The 23,582-nt window shown below is 47.4% G+C and overlaps 1 protein-coding gene across 3 annotated transcripts in view; it reads left to right on the top strand.

Moving 5' to 3' along the window:
* Scgalpha (sarcoglycan alpha) overlaps nt 1–23,582 on the top strand; it is a 53,012-nt gene that overhangs the window by 4,758 nt on the left and 24,672 nt on the right. For all 3 annotated transcript variants that reach the window (XR_005110377.2, XM_075877119.1, XM_037426969.2), the window contains 3 exons: nt 9,845–10,059; nt 18,540–18,554; nt 18,670–18,813. Coding sequence is in view for 2 of the 3 variants with exons in the window: in XM_075877119.1 (XP_075733234.1) it covers nt 9,845–10,059; nt 18,540–18,554; nt 18,670–18,813 (374 nt within the window). In the remaining variant the exon portion in view is untranslated. The remainder of the gene's footprint in view (nt 1–9,844; nt 10,060–18,539; nt 18,555–18,669; nt 18,814–23,582) is intronic.

Here is a 23,582-nt window from a genome sequence, read left to right as displayed (position 1 = left end):
AATTCGCATGATGAACAAACCTTTTGTACCTTTTTTTTTTATGTGGTAGCACTTTATTTAAAAAAAAAAGAAAGAAAAGCTTTTGTACCTGCCTTGATGACTAGTAAGCATGAGGCCACTGGTTTGATTTTGTATCAGTTAACACCCATGTACCTAAGTCTAAGGGAACGCCCCGCCGCGGTGGTCTAGGGGCTAAGGTATTGGCTGCTGACCCGCAGGTTGCGGGATCGAATCCCGGCTGCAGCGGCTGCATTTCCGATGGAGGCGGAAATGTTGTAGGCCCGTGTGCTCAGATTTGGGTGCGTGTTAAAGAACCCCAGGTGGTCGAAATTTTCAGAGCCCTCTACTACGGTGTCTCTCTCTCTCATAATCATATGGTGGTTGTGGGATGTTAAACCCCACATATCAATCAATCAAATCAGTCAAGCCTAAGGATTATTAAACCAGTCTAGGTGGTCACAATTCATCCAGTTCTGGCTCGAAAAACCTTCATTTTATAGCTTTCCTTTTAATTCTGTTCCCTGTTTTCTTATCTGGTCAAGTTACTAAGGAAAATAGAAGTACTTAGGGTGTTTTTCAACTACACAGCAATACTCGTTAGCTCGCTTGCTTCCGTCGCCTTCCTCCAGGACCGCGCTCGCCATTTTCTGATCAAGAATGCTATGTTGCGCTGATAGCTGCACGGTCGTGACCGAGGTGTACCGTGCCCGCAGCAATAACGTGAGGTAAGCGCATGAGTTAGATGATTACTTATGTGTGATAAAAAGACGCCCCAAATATGCCTTTTTGTTGACAAAGCCACAACTCGCTGTGGCGAGGGCACTATTTTGCCGCATCGCGACCCCTTTCGGCACGCTGGCTACAGATGACAATAAGCAAAAGCAGTTGGCAAAAGAGCAAGATCGTAGCAACGATGTAACGAAGGGTTGATTGCAGGTGACGTTGCCGCATGAGCGCGATGCGCGCACTATGAATTTTCAAAGGCGCTTTGGGGAATGCAGCGGAACTACGCAGTAATCTGTCCATCACCTTACGTGCGCCAGCGGACACCATTGTAACATTACGCAAAGTGCATGACCTTTTCTATGTTTGCCATTGCGCGGAAAAAACACTTCACCTTATTCGCATGACCATATCTGCTATCATGAAATTATTCTGGAAGCATGAAGACGGTACACATGCTGATGTAACGGCACAGCTGACAGACGACTCGTTAGGCTTTGACATGTGCGCGTACGTTTCTACGGTGATCCATAGGCAAAAACTGGCGTGGCTATACATGAAATACGTTGCCATCATACGTCAAGCTGAGCGTGCCTATAGCTAGTTGCATATAGTGCATCGCCTACTAAGCTCACTCTATCAGCGCTGTGCCCTGTAACATATACGCATGCATTTGCCCCCTTGTGCAGAGATTTTTTCTCTTCGTGCTCGCTCAGCATGAGACCAAGCAAAAGTGTAAAGACTATTTTGTCGAGCCAATGCGGCAGCGGCGAGTTGCCTTCGTTTCCACGAGCGATACGCACCTGCAGTCCCGTGCACAAGGGCGTGGCAGTGGACGGCGTGGTCGGTACGTTTATGTAAACCGTAACAGCACTAAACTGCTAAGCCACACGTACTGCTACGCAAGCAGTACATGATTTAGATTGATTGAGATATTTACATTGGTAGGTTTGTCGTGATGACTTGCCGCCACATTCATTTGTAGCCGTCATCACACTCCCATGAATTTCCATGCAAGCATCATTGCACTTACGCTGAAGTCATAGTAATCGTTGCATGACCTACTGAGGCTCTTATGGCAAATGCACAAAATCATAAGTTCATCATAGTGACATATGTCAGCGAATATGCTTGTGCCAATAGTGAATTTTAGGTTCGAAGTGAATAGTGATTTTGGTCAAATAATTTTGAATCAAATAGCATATATGATATAAATAAAAATGAGCATATTTCACGTGACCTAACTAACATGCACAATATCAAAAAAAAGATTTAATAGTGCCTCTGTGCAAATTCCTTTCTTTTTGCATTCAAAAGAAGTCAAAAGAACTTTGAGTAGTAGCAGAATTTTACTTTCAGCAGGGTAAGAGTCATAACCCTTAAAATACGTAACATTTTAAGATTTATTATATATAGAGCATATAAGCTGTCATAACTAGCTTTTACCCCGCAGGGGCGTCTTGCAAGCAGGCGTTTGGTATGTAGCGACACCACAGACCCGAGCTAACGGGGGTTTGGACTCCCTTCCACGCCCAGCCATGCGTGGCTTTGCCTTATCTGGGGAAAAGGGGATCCTGGGGGTTGAGCTGAAGCTGGGTGATCGGACCTTTAAGGCCCCCCCAGGGGCAACACACCCCTTTGGCCCCGGCTTCACGTAGACGGTACCCCTGGGCTGACCCACCCAGGGGAAATCGGCGACGCCTTTTCCTATCTCTCTTCCCTACAACTTAGTTTTTATTGCTCACTTCTTACCTGTCCTGACGGCTTCTCTTTTCCGTTTACTTCCAAATTTCCTGGCGGCTAGGGTTAACCCTGGGGGACTGGCCTCCCTTGGTCAGGACCACAGGGTTATAGTAGCAATGTATGGCTAACGTGTGTATACGTTCCCCTTGTTGGACTCCATGGTGGGTGGCCAGCATAGCTACCGAATGATCATGCTTTTCTATGGAAAAAAGTACCCCTCTTTCCACAATGATCAGTCCCGTAAAAAGGGTCGCACCGAAGCAAATAGAAACTCTCTGACTAAAGAAAGCGATTACACGAAATTCCTTCTTGTAACGTCATTGACTGAAACTAAGATTCAGGACATATCACTATTCCCGATTGCAAAAGCAATCAAAGAATGCATTGGAAGCAATTACAGTGCAAAAAAAAAAATGAATTCAGGAGAACTACTCATAGAAGTGAAAAAAAATGAACAAAGTGTCAAAATCAGACACCTTGGAAAAATCGGACAACATGAAGTCCGTGTAACAGCTCACTGATCTTTTAATTACACGCGAGGTGTAATATCCGACAATGAACTGCTCCAGTGCACTGACGCAGAAATTGGGGATGCTTTAGCGGATCACGGTGTACTTGCCGCACGAGCAATCATCATTCGTAGAGATAAGAAGGAAACCCGCACAAGGAATGTAATTCTAACCTTCGCAAGCACGACGCTTCCTGCTGCAGTTAAGGTAGCGTACCTTTACCTACGTGTGAGGCCCAACATACCTAATCCTCGCAGGTGCTTCCGGTGCCAGAGGTTTGGGCACAGGTCTCATTCATGTCATGGTAATCCAACCTGCATAAAATGCGGCCGGAATGAACATGATGATGGCGAGTGCACCAAGGCTTTAAACTGTGTGAACTGCAAGGGGCCCCATGCAGCGTACTCACGCTGACAACCAAAGAAAACATACCGTATCCAGAAGCGCACAAGCGAGTGGTTCTTGCCCAAAAGGGCACCTACGCTGAAGGAGTGCGAAGGGGGAAGGCATTGCTGACGGACTCTGTAGGCACACAGGTCGAACTCCAGGACCTAGTGGCCACGGTCCGTCCCCCAGACAAAAGCGAAAAAAAGGCATCCAGTGCCTTTTTTCAGGGAGGCCCCAAAGCCTCGACCAGTGTTGGTGCCAGCCAACCTAATGTCGAGGCAAAAGAGGTCTCAACAACGGTGCCGAGTAGCCGGCCTCCTTTGAGGAGGCCAGCATCCTCGCCGGGCACCAACACCCTGGATGTGCCGAGTTCATGGACGTGAGTCCATCAGACACTGAAAGCCTGACAGACCCTGCTCCAACTAGCAGGGGGATCAGGCAGCCCATCATCCCTCCCTGCAAAGGAGGGAAAGGGAGCCAGAACACATTTTCGGCCCCACAAAAAAATAAGTGACGAAGCACACGGATAGTGTCGCTTTTTAGCTTATGCACAACTAACTCACAATACTAAATTTTATACACATCATTTCACGTAATGGCATACATCATCCATTGGAACTGCAGAGGCATGATACGAATCTTAAACGACATTAAGGACATATTTACAAGCTTCTCACCTGTAGCAGTATGCTTGCAGGAAATGAATCTGGGACCAAAAAACACCAAAATACTAAAAGGTTACACTGTTATACGTCGCCACCGCTCGCAAAGCAACCGGCTGTCGGGCGGCGTCACCATTGTTGTGCAAAGTGGTATAGCAGTAAGAGAAGTTATAGTTAACAGTTTCATTGAAACGACTGCAGTCACCATTTTATCACATAAAGCTATCACTATTTGTTCCATATACATTCCACCTCACACATTTTACTGTAAAAGATCTAGAATTTATTGCAGAACAGCTACCTAAACCTTTTTTAATGGCAGGATATTTCAATGCGCACAACATACTATGAGGTAGTGTAAAGACAGACAATAGAGGGCAGGTTATTGAAGATTTTATTCTTAGTAACAATGTGTGTCTTTTAAACACTGGATCACCAACATACTGCTCTCCAGGCACAGGAACCAAGAGTTGCTTGGATTTGGCACTGTGCTCTAGCTCACTGTTTGCTCATTTTACATGGGAAACAATAAACAATCCTTACGGTAGTGACCATCTATCGTCGATTGTAAAACTAACATCACCACTTCCGACCATACGCTCTCGACCACAGCGTTGGAAGCTTCACAAAGCTAATTGGCCTTTGTTCACACAGAGAGCTAATGTACAGGATGAGTTTTCTGAACACCTAACAATAGATGAAATAAATGACAAGATCACCGATTGCATACTGTCTGCGGCAGAGCAAGCTATTCCCCAGTCATCAGGACTAGTGGTAACAAAGCTAAAACTATGATGGACCAGTTAGTGTGCAAAAGCCAAAAAAACTACAAAATAAAGCATGGTGCAACTTCCGTAGGTACCCCACATGTGACAACCTCCTCGCGTTCAAGCCCCGCCGCGGTGGTCTAGTGGCTAAGGTACTCGGCTGCTGACCCGCAGGGCGCGGGTTCGAATCCCGGCTGTGGCGGCTGCATTTCCGATGGAGGCGGAAATGTTGTAGGCCCGTGTGCTCAGATTTGAGTGCACGTTAAAGAACCCCAGGTGGTCTAAATTTCCGGAGCCCTCCACTACGGCGTCTCTCGTAATCATATAGTGGTTTTGGGACGTTAAACCCCACATATCAATCAATCAATCAATCCTCGCATTCAAACAAGCTAAAGCAAAAGCACGATATATTCGTAGAGATGCAGAAAAATTGTCCTGGCAGAAGTACATATCTACAATTAATAGCACAACCACATCCAAGAAAATGTGGAACCAGGTTAGAAAATTCAGCGGCAACTACTCCTCATACGCAATACCCATACTGACAGACCCAGGCACACAGACATCTCTAGAGGAGCAGGCTAACATTTTAGGCAAACACTTTTACACTATATCCAGTTCCGTTAATTACACACCATCCTTCCTGGCATACAAATAGACAACCGAAAAACAAAAACTACCAGTAACCGGTGGCCTAGATGAGCCGTACAATGCTCCCTTGACACTCCAAGAGTTAAGCACTGTGCTTTCGGTGGGAAAAAAGACAGCAGTTGGGCCGGACCGAATTCATTACACAATGCTCGCGCACCTGTCTCAAGCTGCCGTGCAAGCATTATTGAAGTTCTTTAACGTGATTTGGAAAACTGGCAAAATGCCCACAAAATGGAAAATGGCAATCATAGTGCCATTTCTAAAGACTGGAAAACCACCCACTTCACCAGGTAGCTATAGGCCTATGGCACTTACAAGCTGTATGGCAAAATCATACGAAAGCATAACATAAGACTAACATACACCCTTGAAATAGACAACCTACTAAATGAGCATCAGTGTGGGTATAAGAAAGGCCATTCAACAATCGATCATCTTGTTCGTCTCGAACACACAGTACGTGAGGCCTTCTTACATAGGCAACACTGCCTAGCAGTGTTTTTTGATCTGGAGAAGGCCTACGACACTACGTGGAGGTACGGTATACTGAGAGACCTGGCGAATCTCGGAATACGTGGAAGAATGCTTAATTGCCTCTCTGACTTTCTATCAAACCGAAACTTTCAGGTACGGTTGGGCTCCACAATATCGCGTGTTTTTGTCCAAGAGAATGGTGTGCCGCAGGGTTGCGTGTTAAGCACTACACTCTCTGTAGTCAAAATGAATTCAGTTAATGAAGTAATCCCACCCTCCATCATGTACTCATTATATGTTGACGATCTTCAGATAGCATGTCGAGCCTCAAGCATATCCACATGTAAAAAGCAGCTGCAGCTAACCATCAACAAACTGACCACTTTTCTACCCATCAACAAACTTTCCATCAACAAACTATCCATCAAACATAACAAACTAACCATCAACAAACTTTCGCTTTTCTACCCAGAAAACCGTTGCCCTACTTTTCTCACAAAAGCGCGGCTTGTATCCGGACCCTGTTCTTAAGATCAACAATAGTGTACTGCCACTCAAGTCAGAACACCAGTTCCTAGGCCTAGTCTTTGACAGGAAAATAAACTTCATTTCCCACTTGAATTACACAAAAAAGAAAGCAAACAAAGTGCTCAACATTCTGAAAATACTATTGTGGAAACACTGGGGTGCCGATCAAGTCTGCCTTTTACGCATATACCGCTCGATCGTGCGCAGCATACTTGACTATGGCAGTGTTGTTTACGGTTCAGCCAGAAAATCTTACCTCAAACGTCTTGACCCAATACATAATCATGTATTGCGCTTGGCGACTGGAGCGTATAGAACTTCACCTGTCCAGAGCTTATATGCTGAGAGCAACGAGCCTTGCCTGGAACATAGAAGAGTGCTACTTACTGTATCCTATGTATTAAGAACCAGATCGAAACCAAGGCACATATGTCACACTATTGTCTCTCACATCGGTACCAGAATACAATACAACAACAGACCGCGCACGATAAGACCACTTCTCCTGCACTTTGAAGAAATATGTCTAGACTACAAAGTACCGAATCAGGCACTAAGCATTGTCCAAATGCCGGAAAGACTGGCTCCATTGTTGGACTTGTCACAGTACACTGACTTTGCCTTAACTCATCTAAGAAAGAAGGACACTCCACGGGAACAAATTATCCAGGATTTCCTAGCCGTACAAGAAAAATATAACACGCACTCTGAATACTACACTGATGGATCAAAAACACAAGAATATACAGGAAGTGCTGTTATATCAAAACACTCAGAAACATGTATAAGACTGCCGCCATTTGTATCTATCTTCACAGCAGAAGTATATGCTCTTTTGATTGCTCTTGAAGAAATTTTATCAAGAAATCACAAAAAAACTGTCATATACACTGACTCATTTAGAGCATTAAAAGCCCTACATTTAAGGTCGGAAAACGAACCGTTTCTCGGGGACATTTTACAGAAGCTAGAAAGAGCTGAGAAAAATGGCAAGACAATCCGACTTGTATGGGTGCCGAGCCATGTTGGTATCCCAGGAAACGAAAAGGCAGACAGGGTAGCAACAAGGGCAGGTCATCAAAGCATAGCAGAGATAAGGGCACCATTCAGAGACTGTTTCAACAGTTGTCGGACAGTCTTTAGGGAAAAATGGCAAGAAGAGTGGCAGGCTCAAGTGCAAGTGCTTAACAAGCTTCAAATTGTCAAGCCTATTCTACAAGAATGGAAGTCGTGCAATCACCAAAAGCGCTTCATCGAAGTAACACTATGCCGCCTGTGGATAGGTCATACTCACCTCACCCACAACTTTTTATTGCGTGGAGAAGATCAGCCAGAATGCGAACATTCCAAGGAACCTCTGACTATCAGTCATATTTTAATAACATGCCCAGTCTTTGAAAAAAGAAGACACGCTAATTTTAAACAATCTTTCAGAACACAAACACCTCTACACCCAATGTTAATACTGTCAGAAAATGCACTCATCCCCATACAGGATGTTTTTCGGTTTCTAGAGGCCGTAGGTCTTTTAAACAAAATGTAAATAGAAATCTGTCTTTCACCCCACATTTCAACCCTATTATCAACATCACCCAGTGTCTGGCGCATCATAGCAATTGTTGCTTTTGCACCATAAAATCCAACGTAACTAACTAATAACTAGCTTTTAAGCTTAATAAAATGAATTGAGTTGAGAGTAATATTTTCTCTTAAAGGGGCCGTGCGACAGTTTTTGAAGTAGCCATGCAATGCATTCACCTAAGAAGCTTTCTTATTGCCTAACGAATTCACCGCTGCAAATATTTTAAAATCCGACCAGTAGGTGCCAAGTTGCAAAGATTTCTCGCATGCTGCTAGTGCATTCTCTCTTCTCATCCCGACGAAAGCACTGGAAGCTAAGCAGAGAGGAATGGCACTGGGAAAGAAAATACGTCACGTGTGTTTTCTGAGCTTGTGGAGTCATCTGCCGAGAGAAGAGAGCAGTTTTTAACTGGCTTTGAGAATTTATATTAAATTGCACGCCGCGTTCTGCACTATAATATTTGACTTGGGTGTTTTCAGTAGCCTCGACTACCGATCGGCAGCGTTTTCTGACAATGCTCAAAAAGTGTTGCAAGGCCCCTTTAAAATTGAAGCGGGGCTTCGCGGCAAAGCAAATTTTTTTGGATAGGTGCTTTTACGGTTCAGAACTTCTACACTGAAGTGAAACCACCTTTACAAGTGGTACATTCGGATTGATATGCACCTATTGGTTCCTTGCGAATACTTTGAAATATCAATAATTTAAATTCAAACTTAAGCGAATTCAAGTACCCTAATATTCATTTGAATATCCAAAGCATTCGAATAATCGCACGAACCTACGAACAAATATTCGAGAACATCGATTATTCGAGGAATATTCGGGCTAGTTTGATTATTTGAAATTTTCAAATATGTGGTTATCGAATCGGATATGAATATTACAAATGCAATATTCACCGAATATTCGAAACTTTCAAATATTCGCACACCTCTAGCTTTTAGCCAACTGGTTCCGGCTTACATGTAGGGGGAACTAGACGGTGAAAGAGAGGAGCTGCATCTCACCCTCATCATCCATAATTATGGGCGGGTGCAAATAAAGTGCATTCTCTCTCTCTATTTCTCACCAAAACTATCGAATAGCATGACATGATAGTTATTATTGACAGGAGACCAAATTTTCATTGTTGCCTCCAGTTTCACAGTGGCACCAATTAATCTGATATGTGTTTGTATGGATCAAGAAGTGAAAGAGTTTTGCATTCCCGCTCAGACATATTGTGCAAGTATTTATTCAAGTTTTTGTAGCATAATAATGAGCCCTCAGCAATAGCGTCTTATTTCTTTAAAGCTACATTCCCTTTTTACGTTTCCTTCCCAAAGCACAGAGCTTGTAAATTCTGTGAAATCATGTATTACAGAGTATCTTTTCAACTATATTTTTGTGTGCAACTCCACAAAATTGCCAAGTCCTTGCTTATCTACATATGTAGCAATTTATTTGGCATCTGTGTCCTGCTGGTGTGCTATAGTTCGTCCTTTTGGTGGTTTGTGGTAGCATTGTGCTTAAAGCAAGATGTATTTTTGTCTGTCTCTTTCAAGACAAGGAAGTCTGGTAGAAGGTCACTATGAAGCATTGCATGGAATTCTACCTAGACATGAAAGCAAGCTTCTCTCTGTCAAATGCGAGTGCGAGCTGCCTTGTGAAGAATTGGCAATTTTGTGCATTTTGTTAGTAGGAGTATCATTGTATGTCACAGTTTCGTGGCAGCAGATCAACTGTAACCCTTGCAGCTATGCCAGCAAGTTACCTTGGAATTTCTCTTGTCCGCTTTTTTGGCATCATATTAGCATTGTGAATTCATTGTTGGTGCAGCTGCCTGAGCAACTAGATGGCGAAGGAATGATGCAGCACCAAGACGCTGCCTTCTCACCCATCCCACTAGAAGAGGACAGTTATAATCCACCCGATATGGGACACCTACCTAGAAGGGACTTGCTGTCGGACTTTCTGCTCTCTCTGCTGCTGCCGGGATTTGTCACGGCTATGCTGCTCAGTACACTCACCTGCTTCATGTGCTGCCAGCACGAGTAAGTATATATGTTCTTGCTGTGACAATGAATGACAAGTGCTCCCTTTGGTCACTGGTCATATAGAGTAAAACCTCATTAATTGGAACTAGATTATTTTGAAATTTTGCATAACTTGAAAGATTCCCGTGGTTCTGTATTTTGGAACGCAAGTTTAACTAGATAATTTAAAGTGGCAGCCGGCACCAGTCCAATTAATTTGAAAACTTTGGGTGCCATGTGCCAGTTTCAGATCCCGAGCCGCAAGGCGATGCAACGTAGTGATACCAATGAGTGGAAGCTGAAGCACCCCAGCCTCACTTCTTCCATCGCAAAAAAAAGGTCTCATGGCCAACCGGAATGTGCGCCTGCGGAAAATGAGGCATGCTTCATTGCAATACAGTAGTGACACACGAGCAACATATTGCATGTTTCCCGCAATGTCAGCGGGTCATGGTTTACCCATTATTTCTGGGATAATAAATAAATGAATAAAGGACAGTTTGGCGGAATTCGCGATGTATGAAAACCTCCAGTTGCCGGTTGCTACAGATATTCGCGCGTTTGCACTGCTGGTGGAGTTCTTGCCAGCAACACCAACTTCGAAAATCAAGTTAGAAAGTTTCAAAGATAAATTTTTCCAGCCAAAACACATCGCGGGTTTCGTCATGCTGGCCATGATTAAATTCCTAAATATACCAGAAAAAAATGCATAAATGGTCGCATCGTGACATGCAGACGCAACAAAAAACATGTGATATGCTGCCCCCATGTCACTACTGCACTGCAGTGAAGATGTCTTGTTTTCCGCAGCACAAGTAAGATGAGGTATTGCCAAAGAACATAACCTTTGGAGCCGCAAGCTAGCCGGACACAGCAAACGACAACCCCTGATTAAATTGAATCATTAAGTTTCTTCCATCTGACTTTTTGTACGTTCTGTTAAATCGCAAACCCGCTTAATTCGAAGATTTCTCACGGCCCCAGTGACTTCAAATTAACGAGGTTTTACTGTATTTGATTCCCAGCAATTACAGTGGCACCCTGATAGGGGACAATTGTATAGACTATTTGATGATGAGGAATAATTGCAAAGCACATTTTACAAGCATTCTCAAATCATAAATGGTAGTTTACCACTATTTCTCCACAGCAAGGTAGATTTGGGTGCACGTTAAAGAACCCCAGGAGGTCGAAATTACGGGGGCCCTCCACTATGGCATCTCTCATAATCATATTGTTACGGGAAGGACACTGACTCAGAGGGGTAATCACCGATGTATTTACAGCCGGTTAGGCGAGCAGCGCCAGCCACACAAATTAGCTCGCGCCAGTCTATCTGCTTTGTCTTCTTCAGCTCCATGCACTGGCACGTAGCATGACCCCCGGCGGCGGAGGCACCGTCTTGGTGCTTTAAAGGTCGTTATCTGACGCATTATTGTAGGGCTTGATCTGCGAGACGTGTACGATATCACTGGGCCGCATAGTAGATGATGATGGACAGATGGGGCTGATCTCGTAGGTGACAGGTGTTACTTGACGCAATATACGGTAGGGTCCCGTGTAATGAAGTTTTTCGGATAGGCCCAGCCGACGATGAGGGGACCAGAGTAAAACGAGGGTACCGGGAGCGAAATGTACGTCTCTATGTCCCGCATCGTACCGACGGCATTGGTTGGTTTGCGACGCCATCAGCCGAGCGCGAGCGAGCTGACGGGCATGATCGGCTCGCGCAATCGCGTCGCGGGCATACTCGCTGGTGGACGAGGTGTGAGCTGAGATGACTGTGTCCAGTGGTAAAGTCGGCTCTATTCCGTACAATAAGTAGAACGGCGAAAAGCCCGCTGTGTCGTGACGAAATGAATCATATGCGAAAGTTGCGTAGGGTAAGGCAAGGTCCCAGTATCGGTGGTCGGGCGACACGTACATAGCGAGCATATTTGTTAAAGTGCGGTTAAATCGTTCCGTGAGGCCGTTTGTTTGAGGGTGGTTAGCGGTTGTCAGTGTGTGTTGCGTGGAACAAGAACGCAGAATGTCGGCGATGACTTGGGATAGAAATATACGGCCACGGTCTGTGAGAAGCTGTCTCGGAGCACCGTGAATCAATATAATGTCCCGTAACAAGAAGTCAGCGACGTCGGTTGCACAGCTGATTGGTAGAGCTCGCGTAATAGCGTAGCGTGTAGCGTAGTCTGTAATAACGGCTATCCATTTGTTTCCAAATGTTGATGTGGGAAAAGGACCAAGCAGGTAACACAACACGGTAAAATGGTTCCGCGGGTGTGTCAATTGGTTGAAGATGGCCAGCGGGTAGCAGCAACGGTGTTTTACGACGTTGGCATAGGTGACACGTGGCAACGTATCGCCGCACCGAACGAGCAAGGCCTGGCCAGAAAAAACGGCGCCGGACGCGCTCGTACGTGCGGGATACGCCAAGGTGTCCAGCCGTGGGAGCGTCGTGAAGTTCGGTGAGAACACAGCGGCCCAAATGCTTAGGCACAACAATGAGAAGGTTGGGCCCGTCTGGTCGGAAATTGCGACGGTATAGCACACCCTTTTGAATAACAAAGTAGCGGACGGAAACATCATTTGTGGAGGATTCCATACGGTTGATGATGTCAAGCATCTCTGGATCACGCTTCTGTTCTTCCCCAATATAGAGGAAGTTGGACACTGACAAGATAGAGTTCTCCGTGGGCTCGTCAGTGTCCTCAAGATCGTCGACAGGGTACCGGGAGAGGCAATCGGCATCATGGTGTAGGTGGCCAGATTTGTAGACCACCGAATAGGAAAACTCTTGCAGGCGCAAAGCCCAGCGACCAAGGCGGCCTGATGGATCTTTCAGAGAGTTGAGCCAGCAGAGTGCGTGGTGGTCGGTAACTACCGAAAATGGGCGTCCGTATAGATAAGGTCGAAATTTCGCCACCGCCCATACAAGAGCCTAGCACTCACGCTCTGTTATGGAATAGTTAGGTTCAGGGGCGGATAGGAAGCGGCTGGCATATGCAATAACACAATCATGGCCATGTTTCTGAGCCAGCACTGCACCCATGCCATGCCCACTTGCATCTGTACGGATTTCCGTAGGGGCAGCAGGGTTGAAGTGTGCCAGAATCGGAGGGGTAGTGAGAAGAGTGACGAGAGTCGAGAACGCAGAAGCCTCTTCGGAGCCCCATGAAAACGGGACTTCTTTCTTGAGCAGCTGTGTAAGCAGCCTCGCTATGTGCGCAAAATTTTTCACGAAGCGTCGGAAGTAGGAGCATAGTCTGATAAAGCTGCGTACATCCTTCGCAGATCGTGGTACGGGAAAGTTTTTTACGGCGCTGATTTTTGCCGGGTCTGGTTGTAAAACCGTTGGCGTCTACTAAATGGCCAAGCACTGTGATTTGATGGCGTCCAAAGTGACATTTGGACGAGTTGAGCTGCAGGCCAGTGCGACGGAAGATTTCCAGGATGGCTGAGAGGCGCTCTATGTGAGTTTCAAATGTTGGTGAAAAGACTATGACGTCGTCCAAGTAGCACAAACAGGTGGACCATTTGAAACCTCTGAGCAGGGAGTCCATCATTCATTCGAAGGTGGCTGGAGCGTTACAAAGGCCGAAGGGCATGACCTTGAGCTGATGTAGGCCATCGGGGGTGATGAATGCCGTCTTTTCACGGTCCATTTCATTTACCTCTATCTGCCAGTAGCCGAAACGAAGGTCTATGGAGGAAAAATAGTGGGACCCATAGAGGCAATCAAGCGCATCATCTATTCGTGGCAGAGGGTAGACGTCTTTTTTGGTAATTTTGTTTAGGTGTCGATAATCCACGCAGAAACGTCATGCATTGTCTTTCTTGCGGACTAGCACTAGAGGAGAAGCCCAAGGACTGCAGAATGGCTCAATAATGTCCTTGGCGAGCATTTTGTCGACCTCACTTTGGATGATGTGATGCTCGGCCGCCGACACCCGATATGGGCGCCTATGAATAGGATGCTCATTACCAGTGTTTATGCGGTGGCTCATACCGGTAGCTTTCCCCAACGGACGGCCGCTGATGTCAAAAACGTCGATGTAGGACAGCAGAACCCGGTGGAGCTCATCAGTCTGCTGCGGCGTTAAGTTGGAAGCGGTCATCGAAATAATAGCGCTGTCGGAGCAAGTGGCAGATTGATGTGGAGCGTGGGGGTCAGAAGGGGCGGCCATTGCGAAAACATCTACCGCATTGTCTTCTAAGGTGCAGAGCAACGCCAAAGAGATCCCTTGTGGCAAAACTTGAAGTGTCAAGCTAAAGTTGACAACTGGGAGGCACGTAGAATTTCCTGCGACGGACAGAATGGTGTGCGGTAATGTAATGCCACGGCTTATGAGAACATCGGTGATAGGGGTCAGAACATAGTCACCGTCGGGAACTGGTGGTATTGAGACGAGCTCTATGTAGGTCAGTGTCTGTGGAGGGAGGCGCGCGTGTCCCGTTGTGCAGAGGCGACTCGGCTGTTGTGTTAAGAGGTTCTGTTGCGGGCAAGTGTAGACGGAGCGTACTGGTCGAACAGTCTATGAGGGCAGAATGCGCGGACCGGAAGTCGAGGCCTAAGATTACGTCGTGGGGGCATTTATCAAGGACGGTGAAGAGAACAACTGTGTGTCGATCCGCAATGCTCACACGAGCGGAGCACATTCCAACGATAGATGCTATTCCACCATCCGCAACACGGACGAACTGAGTGATCGCAGGTGTGAGAACCTTCTTGAGCTTGCGGCGAAAATCACTCGTCATCACGGAAAGTTGGGCGCCGGTGTCGACAAGAGCAGTGACATGTACGCCGTGTACTTGTACGTCTATGAGGTTCCGTTTTGTCGGTATCGTCAAAAGAGGATTTTCGGTCAGTCCGAGCGATGCAGCGCCACCTCAGGGGCTGCAACGCTTAGTTTTCCGTCACGGAACCTCGTGCGAAGGCTGGGGAAGATGCTCGGCGGGGCTGTGGAGAACGAGACTGGTGACATTGGGGGAATGAGAGCGGGAGTAGCGGTGTTCAGAAGCAGATTCCTGGGCAAAATGGTCGCGGCTGGCCTCATGGTGATAGGCAGGACGTGCATAGAAGGGATGAGAGGACGGTTGTGCAGGAGGACCCCAGCGACTTCTGCAGTGGCGGGAAATGTGCCCGAATCTGTGACACGAGAAGCATATCGGCTTGTCATCGTGTGTTCGCCATGAGGACGGATTACGGTACGTTGAGGGAGAGCCGGTCGGGAAGGGACGTGCAGGCGTGTATCGGGGCTGGTAGTCGGTGCGGGTAGGCGGTGAGATAGAGTGAATTCCCAAGCTGGCGATTTCCTGCCGGACGACTGCTTGAATGAGAGGCAACGTAATTGGCGGAGAGGGGTCGGGGCACGTTGGTCCCACCTTAGCTGGAGCAGCCGCTTCAAGCTCCCGCCTGACGATTCGCGTCAAGTTGTCACAAGTGTCGTCTGGTGAATGATATGTGTCGAGACACGAGGACGTCGCAGTGGTGTTCGGGAGGCGCTGGAACTGATGGGAGATGCGTCTGCTTTTAGCTTGTTGGAATCGGCGGCATTCTTGAATGATCACATCAACAGATGACACATTGTTGAATACCAACAAGTTGAACGCATCCTCGGCGATATCCTTTAGGATATGCGCAACTTTTTCAGGTTCAGACATATTTTCGTCAGCTTGGCGGCATAGTGAAAGGACAGCCTGAATATAACCGATGTAGGGCTCCGTGGAAGATTGTGCGCGAGTCGACAACTCATTTTTCGCAGCTTCACGACGACCAGAGATGTTGCCAAAAAGCTCACGGATCTTTGCCTTGAAGCTGTCCCAGCTTGTTATGTCATGCTCGTGGTTATCAAACCAAACACGAGGGGTTCCGTCGAGATAAAAGATGACGTTTGCGAGCATAAGAGTGGGATCCCACCTGTAAGTGGCGCTGACGCGTTCGTAGAGGCGTAGCCACTGGTCGACGTCGGAACCCTCGCTGCCCGAGAACACGCCGGGGTCTTTGAGCGCGGGAAGCGTCACGAAAGTTGTTGCGGGCGCTGGGTTGACAGGTCGGGCAGAAGGGGGAGTGACTGGAGAGGATGTAGCCGAGTCTTGAGTGGTCATGTTGTAAGTTGCGAGGGAGCGTCCGCTTCGGAGTTCCGTGCCGAGGACGGGGATCGCACAACTCCACCAAATATGTTACGGGAAGGAGACTGACTCAGAGGGGTAGTCACCGATGTATTTACAGCCGTTTAGGCGAGCAGCGTCAGCCACACAGATTAGCTCGCGCCAGTCTATCTGCTTTGTCTTCTTCAGCTCCATGCACTGGCACGTTACAATATGGTGGTTTTGGGACGTTAAACCCCACATATTAATCAATCCAGAGGAAGGTATATAACAACTGCATTTTAGTGGTACTCATGTATGGAGCAGAAACGCAAATGCTTACAAAGAGGGTTCAACTTAAAATGATAGGTGTAACCTTAAAAAACAGCAAAAGAGCAGAGTGGGTCCGAGAACAAATGGAGGTTAAGGATATGATAGTTGAAATCAAGGAGAACAAATGCACATGGGCTGGGCCCATAACGCATAGGCAGGATAAGCACTGCAGGGGTAACTGACTGGATTCCAAGAGAAGGCAAGCACGTGAGAGGGAGACAAAAAGTTAGCTGGGCAGATGAAGTTTAGAAGTTAGCAGGTGTAACGTGGCAACACAAAGCAGAAAACTGCGTTGATTCGCAGAACATGGGAGAGGCCTTTGCCCTGCAGTGGGCATAGTCAGGCGTATGATGATGATGATGGTTGTTATTTACATACTAAACGAATTGATGTTGTGAGGTTCTTTGTGTGCTCAGTTGTCAGGCACACATGTTAGCATTGATTGTATATATGTTCTGCCCAAATTTGTGATTGATATATTGCAGATAAGTTGGGTGCATTCACAAAAATCGGTCCTGCAAGTTATCTTACCTTCGAAATTTTCTGTTTACTCCTGTAAAGGGCCTTTCAGTTGGGCTGCGCACTACAACCAAATTAGTGTAGTGTTGATCACTCAGTGGGCAGTCATGTCTGTAGAGCAGGAAACAGCTGTGTAAGAACGAAAGTAGTTGAAATTTCAATTAGAAGCCTTCATATCAAGGTAATCATGCTGTGAGCACGAGAGTGGTCACTCGCACTGCTTTCAGTGTCGCTGACCACGGCTTGTAGCTACAGTTAATCATCCATTGCCAAACATGCACTACTGGAAATGTGCCTTGAAGCTAAATATAGCAAAATCTTAAGTTAGGCAAACTAGGCCTCTAGAACATACTACAATGCAGAAACGAAATTCTGTTTGGCTGTGAAGCTCGTCTTCTGGCAGCACTGCAGCAGGACAGTTCAATATCTTGTAACACCCCCATTAATGTGCAGATTTGATAAAACTGTTTCCATATGATGCCTACAACTACCATTGTCTAACCCAGGTTCGTATGGAGGCTGGTGAAGCATATTTTAGGGAGTCTCAGCTGGTTGAAATTATCCAGGAGTTCTTCATTATAGCATGTCTCATTGTTTCTGTGTTCCTTTGTGACATTGAATTGAATCATTGACAATAATAATAATTAGTGAATCAAATATGAAAATTTATTCAAAAAAATTAACTTACATGTGAACCTATTTAGGAGCAGGGCCGATTTTGACATCCCCGAAATTTTTTCATGTTTCGATTTTTTGGGCAACACTAAGATTCTTATGCATTTTATCATCGACCACCAGTTGCGAAAGTTAGCCGTACTCTACACATAAACACATCCCGAAAAAAATTGCTGGGTAAGGCTCTGGCTAGGAGGGCAAAAGATAGGCATGTGTGAATGTTCGTGGGCTTTGTATGTTCAAACAAATATTATATTTAAATTCACTTTGACACAAATTTAATTATTCAAAATTCCGAAGTATTCAAAATGAACAAATAGGTGTAGGTATATTAGACCGAATTGCAACCCCCCTGTAAAAATGGTTTTACTGCAGCATGACATGCTATGCCATGAAAACACCCATTTAGGAAAAATGGCACTGTTGCGAGGCTTCACATCAACGTTAAATGAACATATTACGCTCACATCGAGGAACCACTTTTTAGTTTGAAAGCTCGTGATAAAGTCTTATATTTTATAAGTACAGTAAATTTTAAAATGTAATGTATTTGGCTGGTTATCACTCGCGTGGTACTGAAATTCAAATCTTGCTATCCAATGTTGCTTGCACTTCAGTTTGAACCAAAAAGAATGAAATTTGCACGTGCCTTGTTCCAGTAATATATATATATATATATATATATATATTGGGCAGGTTAATTAGGTCATGTCAAATTATGCTCATTTTATATATATGTGATATATATTATTTGATTAGACATTATTCAACCGAATCACAATTTGCTTCAAGCCTAAAATTTACTATTTGTACATCTCTAGCAAAAGATACCCCATCGTAAGTTGTTCTCTCTGTTGACACTTCTTATTCTCCTTTATTTTCAGAGAGGAAATCCCGAGGTGAGGAAGCTGGTACTTCTGCATGAGTGTTTAAACCTCTGCTGCATGAGTGTTTAAACCTCTGCTGCATGAGTGTTTAAACCTCTGTTCCCTCTGTGGCTGACATCGTGCACAGTACGCAGGTAGAACAACACAGCTCCATTGAACGTGCCACCAACGCCCTGCGCCAAATGGCCTCCAAGCGCAACCTCTCCTCAGCAGCCTCCTCTCGGGTCCATTCACGTGCTGGTAGCCCTCTCGATGCTTCGCTTCCACGACCGTACGTAGCCCCTTGCTCTTCCAAGTCTTTTGACAAACATTCATTGCACTAAATGGCTGGACCTATAATTGATGAATTGTGTAATTAAGCAAGTCCTTTATTCTTAGCCCCTTTTTTTGCTGATTTATGACGATTTGCTTTGACAAAATAAATTGCAATACTGTGCAGTGAAATCAAATGAAATTAGCATAACCTTACATTCAAGATCCCAAGCTTATATACTACGTCATTCTGTAGATCAGCAGAAGCCACGAATTTGGTTTCTCGCTTTGGTGGGTGGATTCCAGTGGAGAAAAAATAAAAAACACAAGATTTTGGTTTGTGTTCTGGAATAAAACAGGTGCCGAAAAATCTTATAGGAACCCCCACCACTGTAGAATTTCCGGTAGCCCAGATGTTGCTGCAGAAGCTTTTGGTTGTGAAGGATAGCATCGGAGAAGGGACTCGCAGAATCCGAGTGATGCAATCAGCAGCACTGCATATGTATCTGAGAGATGTGGACAAACGCATCTGAAATGGCCCACTAAGTGTGCACAGTACAAAAACATAATATTGCTACGTGCCAGTGCATGGAGATGAAGAAAACAAAGCAGATAGACTGGCGCGAGCTAATCTCTGTGGCTGGCGCTGCTCTCTTAACCGGCTGTAAATACATCTGTGACTGCTCCTCTGAGTCGGGTCTTTTTCTTGTAACATATTTGGTGTAGTTGTGCGATCTCTGTCTTCGCCACGGAACGCCAAAGCGGACGCTCCCTCGCGGCTTTCAACATGACCACTCAAGACTTGGCTACATCCTCTGCGGTCGCCCGCCCATCTGCCCAACCTGTCAACCCAGCGCCCGCAACAACTTTCGCGACGCTTCCCACCCTCAAAGACACTGGCGTGTTCTCGGGCCGCGAGGGTTCCAACGTCGACCAGTGGCTACGCCTATACGGATGCGTCAGCGCCACTCACAGGTGGGATCCCACACTTATGCTCGCGAATGTCATCTTTTATGTCGACGGACAACCACGAGCATGACATTACAAGCTGGGACAGCTTCAAGGAAAATATTCGGGAGCTTTTTGGGAACCCCTTTGGCCGTCGTCAAGCTGCAACGAATGAGTTGTAGACTGGTGCACAAACTTCCACAGAGTCCTACATCAGTTACATTCAGGCTGTCCTCGCACTATGCCGCCAAGCTGACGAAAACATGCCCGAGCCTGACAACGTTGCGCATATTCTAAAGGCTATCGCCGACGATGTGTTCAGCTTGTTGGTATTCAATAATGTGTCATCTGTTGATGCCATTATTTAAGAATGCCGCTGGTTCCAACAAGCTAAAAGCAGGCGCATCTCCCTTCAGTTCCAGTGCCTTCCGAACACCGCTGCGACATCCTCGTGTCTCAACACATATCATCCACCAGACACCTGTGACAACTTGACGCGACTCGTCAGGCGGGAACTTCAAGCGGCTGCTCCAGCTAAGGTGGGACCAACGTTCCCTGACCCCTCTCCTCCAATTACGTTGCCCCTCATTCAAGCAGTCGTCCGGCAGGAAATCGCCATCTTGGGAATTGGCTCAATTTCATCGTCCCCACCCCACCGACTTCCAGCCCCAATACACGGCTGCACGTCCCTTCTGGACTGGCTTTTCCTCAACATTCCGTAATCCATCCACATGGCGAGCACACAATGACAAGCCGATCTGCTTCTCCTGTCACCGAATCGGGCACATTTCTCGCCAATGCAGAAGTCGCTGGAGTCCTCCTGCACAAGCTTTCTCTCGTACCTTCCATGCACGTTCCCCCCTATCGCAATGATATCAGCCGTGACCATTTTGCCCAGGTACCTGCTACTGAACACCGCTACTCCCGGTCTTTATCCCCCCAATGTGGCCAGTCTCGTTCTCCACTGCCCCGCCGACCATCTTTTCCCGCCTTCCCACGAAGTTCTCCGGCGGAAAACAAAGTGTTGCAGCCCCCGGAGGTGGCGCTGCATCGCTCGGACTGTCAGCAAATCTTCTCTTGATAATACAGACAAAACGGAACCTTATAGGCATACAAGTAGACGCCGTACATGTCACTGCTCTTGTCGACACCGGCGGTCAACTTTCCGTAATGAAGAGTGATTTTCGCCGCAAGCTCAAGAAGGTTCTCACACCTGCGACCTCTCAGTTCGTTCGTGTTGCGAATGATGGAATAGCATCTATCGTTGGAATGTGCTCCGCTCGTGTAAGCATTGCTGATCGACACACAGTTGTTCTCTTCACCGTCCTTGATAAATGCCCCCACGACGTAATCTTAGGCCTCGACTTCCTGTCCGCGCATTCTGCCCTCATAGACTGTTCGACCAGTACGCTCCGTCTACACTTGCCCGCAACAGAACCTCTTACACAACGGCCGAGTCACCTCTGCACAACGGGACACGCGCGCCTCCCTCCACAGACACTGACCTACGTAGAGCTCATCTCAATACCACCAGTTCTCGATGGTGACTATGTTCTGACCCCTATCTCACCGATGTCCTCATAAAACGTGACATTACATTACCGCACACAATTCTGTCCGTCGCAGGGAATGCTACATGCCTCCCAGTTGTCAACTTTAGTTTGACACCTCAAGTGCTGCCACAAGCAATCTCTTTGGTGTTGCTCTGCACCTTTGAAGACAACGCGGTAGATGTTTTTACGATGGCCGCTTCTTCTGACCCCCACGCTCAACAACAATCTGACACTTGCTCTGACAGCGAAATTAGGTCGATGAACACTTCCAATTTAATGCCGCAGCAGACTGACGAGCTCCACTGGGTTCTGCTGTCCTACATCAACATTTTTGACCTCAGCGACCGTCCGTTGGGAAAAGCTACTGGTATGACCCACCGCATAAACACTGTGAGGATCCGAGGCGCGCCCGCGACCATTTCGCGGGCATTCCGTCACACGGCCACACCCTTTTGCTTTTTCTGCTCTGGTGACGGCGCATGGTGATAGATGGCGCCACGTGTTGGCGCGGCATGTGTTACGTGCGCGTCGAGGGAGCTCTCTCTCGGGACCTTTTCCGGACCGGCATGTCAAAGCTCGCCATTTCCAGCTGCGACGTACTCACGGTTTCCCCTTATTGTGAACGTCCGTGTGCGGGTGCCTTTGCTCCTCGCGTCCTGGGAGAGGACATTGTACTGTTGTTCGGGGTGCCACCAAAGGCAATAAAGTGTTGTGTGTTTTGTATTGGAACACTGTCTGTTTACCGCGCTGCGCTAAATGCCTGATTAGTTGAGGGTGCGCGGAGCGGTGCGCTACATGCGAGGAGGTGACGGAGTCGCGGCCCTGTGGCTCGCTAAGCGTGAACCCGCATTGATCATCCGCTGCAGTTAGTAGCGGGGTCACCATACTGGCGCCCAACGCGGTATCAAAGGCTTATTAAGCCTTTGATTAGTCTTATCTGAGTCAGCCGCCTGTGCGAATCAGGCTCGCCATGTTTACCCGCGTTATGTCTGCTCCGCGTGAGTTTTGTTCGCTGACGCTTTTAGCAGATACCGCATTGCTCGAGAACAGGGCCAGTGCCTCTTTGAGCATCACAATCGCGCACCCTCACTTGTCACAAGCCCAAGTCGGGATGACACGAGGCGCTACATAACAGCTCCCACTGGAGAGGTAGCATGTTATGGGTACGGGGCCATAGCCCAACCCGAACAGTGCATGCGGGCGAATGGGATTGCTACTGCTTCCTTTGGAATGCATGGCAGTTCCATGTCACAGCGCTCCGAAACGGCTCTCAGTGGAGCTTGCGGGGCGCAGATCGGCACCGTGGCCCCAGCCATTGCCGAAATTTTCCCGCTGGCTACTACGCAATCTAGCAGCCAGGCTCATTTCGAGCACGCGCCTGTACCGCTAGCCGCAAGCGGCCTAGCAATTTTACGTGAGGCTGCCCCAAGAGGCAGCTGTGAACAACAGGCGCTTCCCAATGTCGTGACGGCCGGTATCCATTTTGAAACCGTGCCGCTTATCGAGCTCGGAGACACTTCCCCATCGCTCGCCCGTGCCGCTAATGCACCGACAGCTTCCTTTGAAGCGGGTGCACAGACGCTGCTGCAAAATGCCGCCCAAATGATTCAGGCACTCACGGGGGCAGTCCAAATGCTTTCGACTGTTCCGAAACGCCCTCATTCCGCTGTCATGTTGGCCGTTCCGACCTGCAGTGGGTATGGTGATCTGCAAAGTGCGAGAGATTACCTGGACTCTCTCACATGTTATCAGAGAGCCATGAATATAGACGACCAGGAAGTGCTCGGACGCGTCGTCCCGGCTGCACTGACTGACACGGCGGCCAGGTGGCATCGGCTTTCCGGCCATCGAGCGGCAACCCTCAATGAGTTACGCACGGCCTTCCTGCGTGAAATCTTACGCGCTGACTACGAGAGTAGGATGCGGCGCGAGCTCGAGCTCCGCACACGAGCTCCTGATGAGTCGCTGAGGAGTACGTACGCGCGATGGAAGACCTTTTTTCTATCCCTGAGCCCAGAGCTTCAAACGAGGAGCGCATCAAATGGGTGATCAGGCAGGCACACCGGACCTTTTCGGCATACCTGTGCGGCAGTCGCTTCCGTGATTTGGAGGAATTGGTCATCGAGGCAAAGCGCATTCAAGACGACATTCTCGCCGCGCGTGCCTATCGTCCGCCACCGCCAGCCAGCGAGGCCCTTGAACAGTGCTGCGCGTGGGGAGGGGCCATGACCCTTCCTCAGCGGTAACAGCCCGCCGGAGCTGCCTTTGCGGCTACCGCTACAGGTGG

This window comes from Rhipicephalus microplus, chromosome X (genome assembly GCF_043290135.1).
Source record: "Rhipicephalus microplus isolate Deutch F79 chromosome X, USDA_Rmic, whole genome shotgun sequence".
NCBI lineage: Eukaryota > Metazoa > Arthropoda > Arachnida > Ixodida > Ixodidae > Rhipicephalus > Rhipicephalus microplus.
Note: the sequence above shows the minus strand (reverse complement) of the source record. Positions and strands in the feature narration are given on the sequence as shown.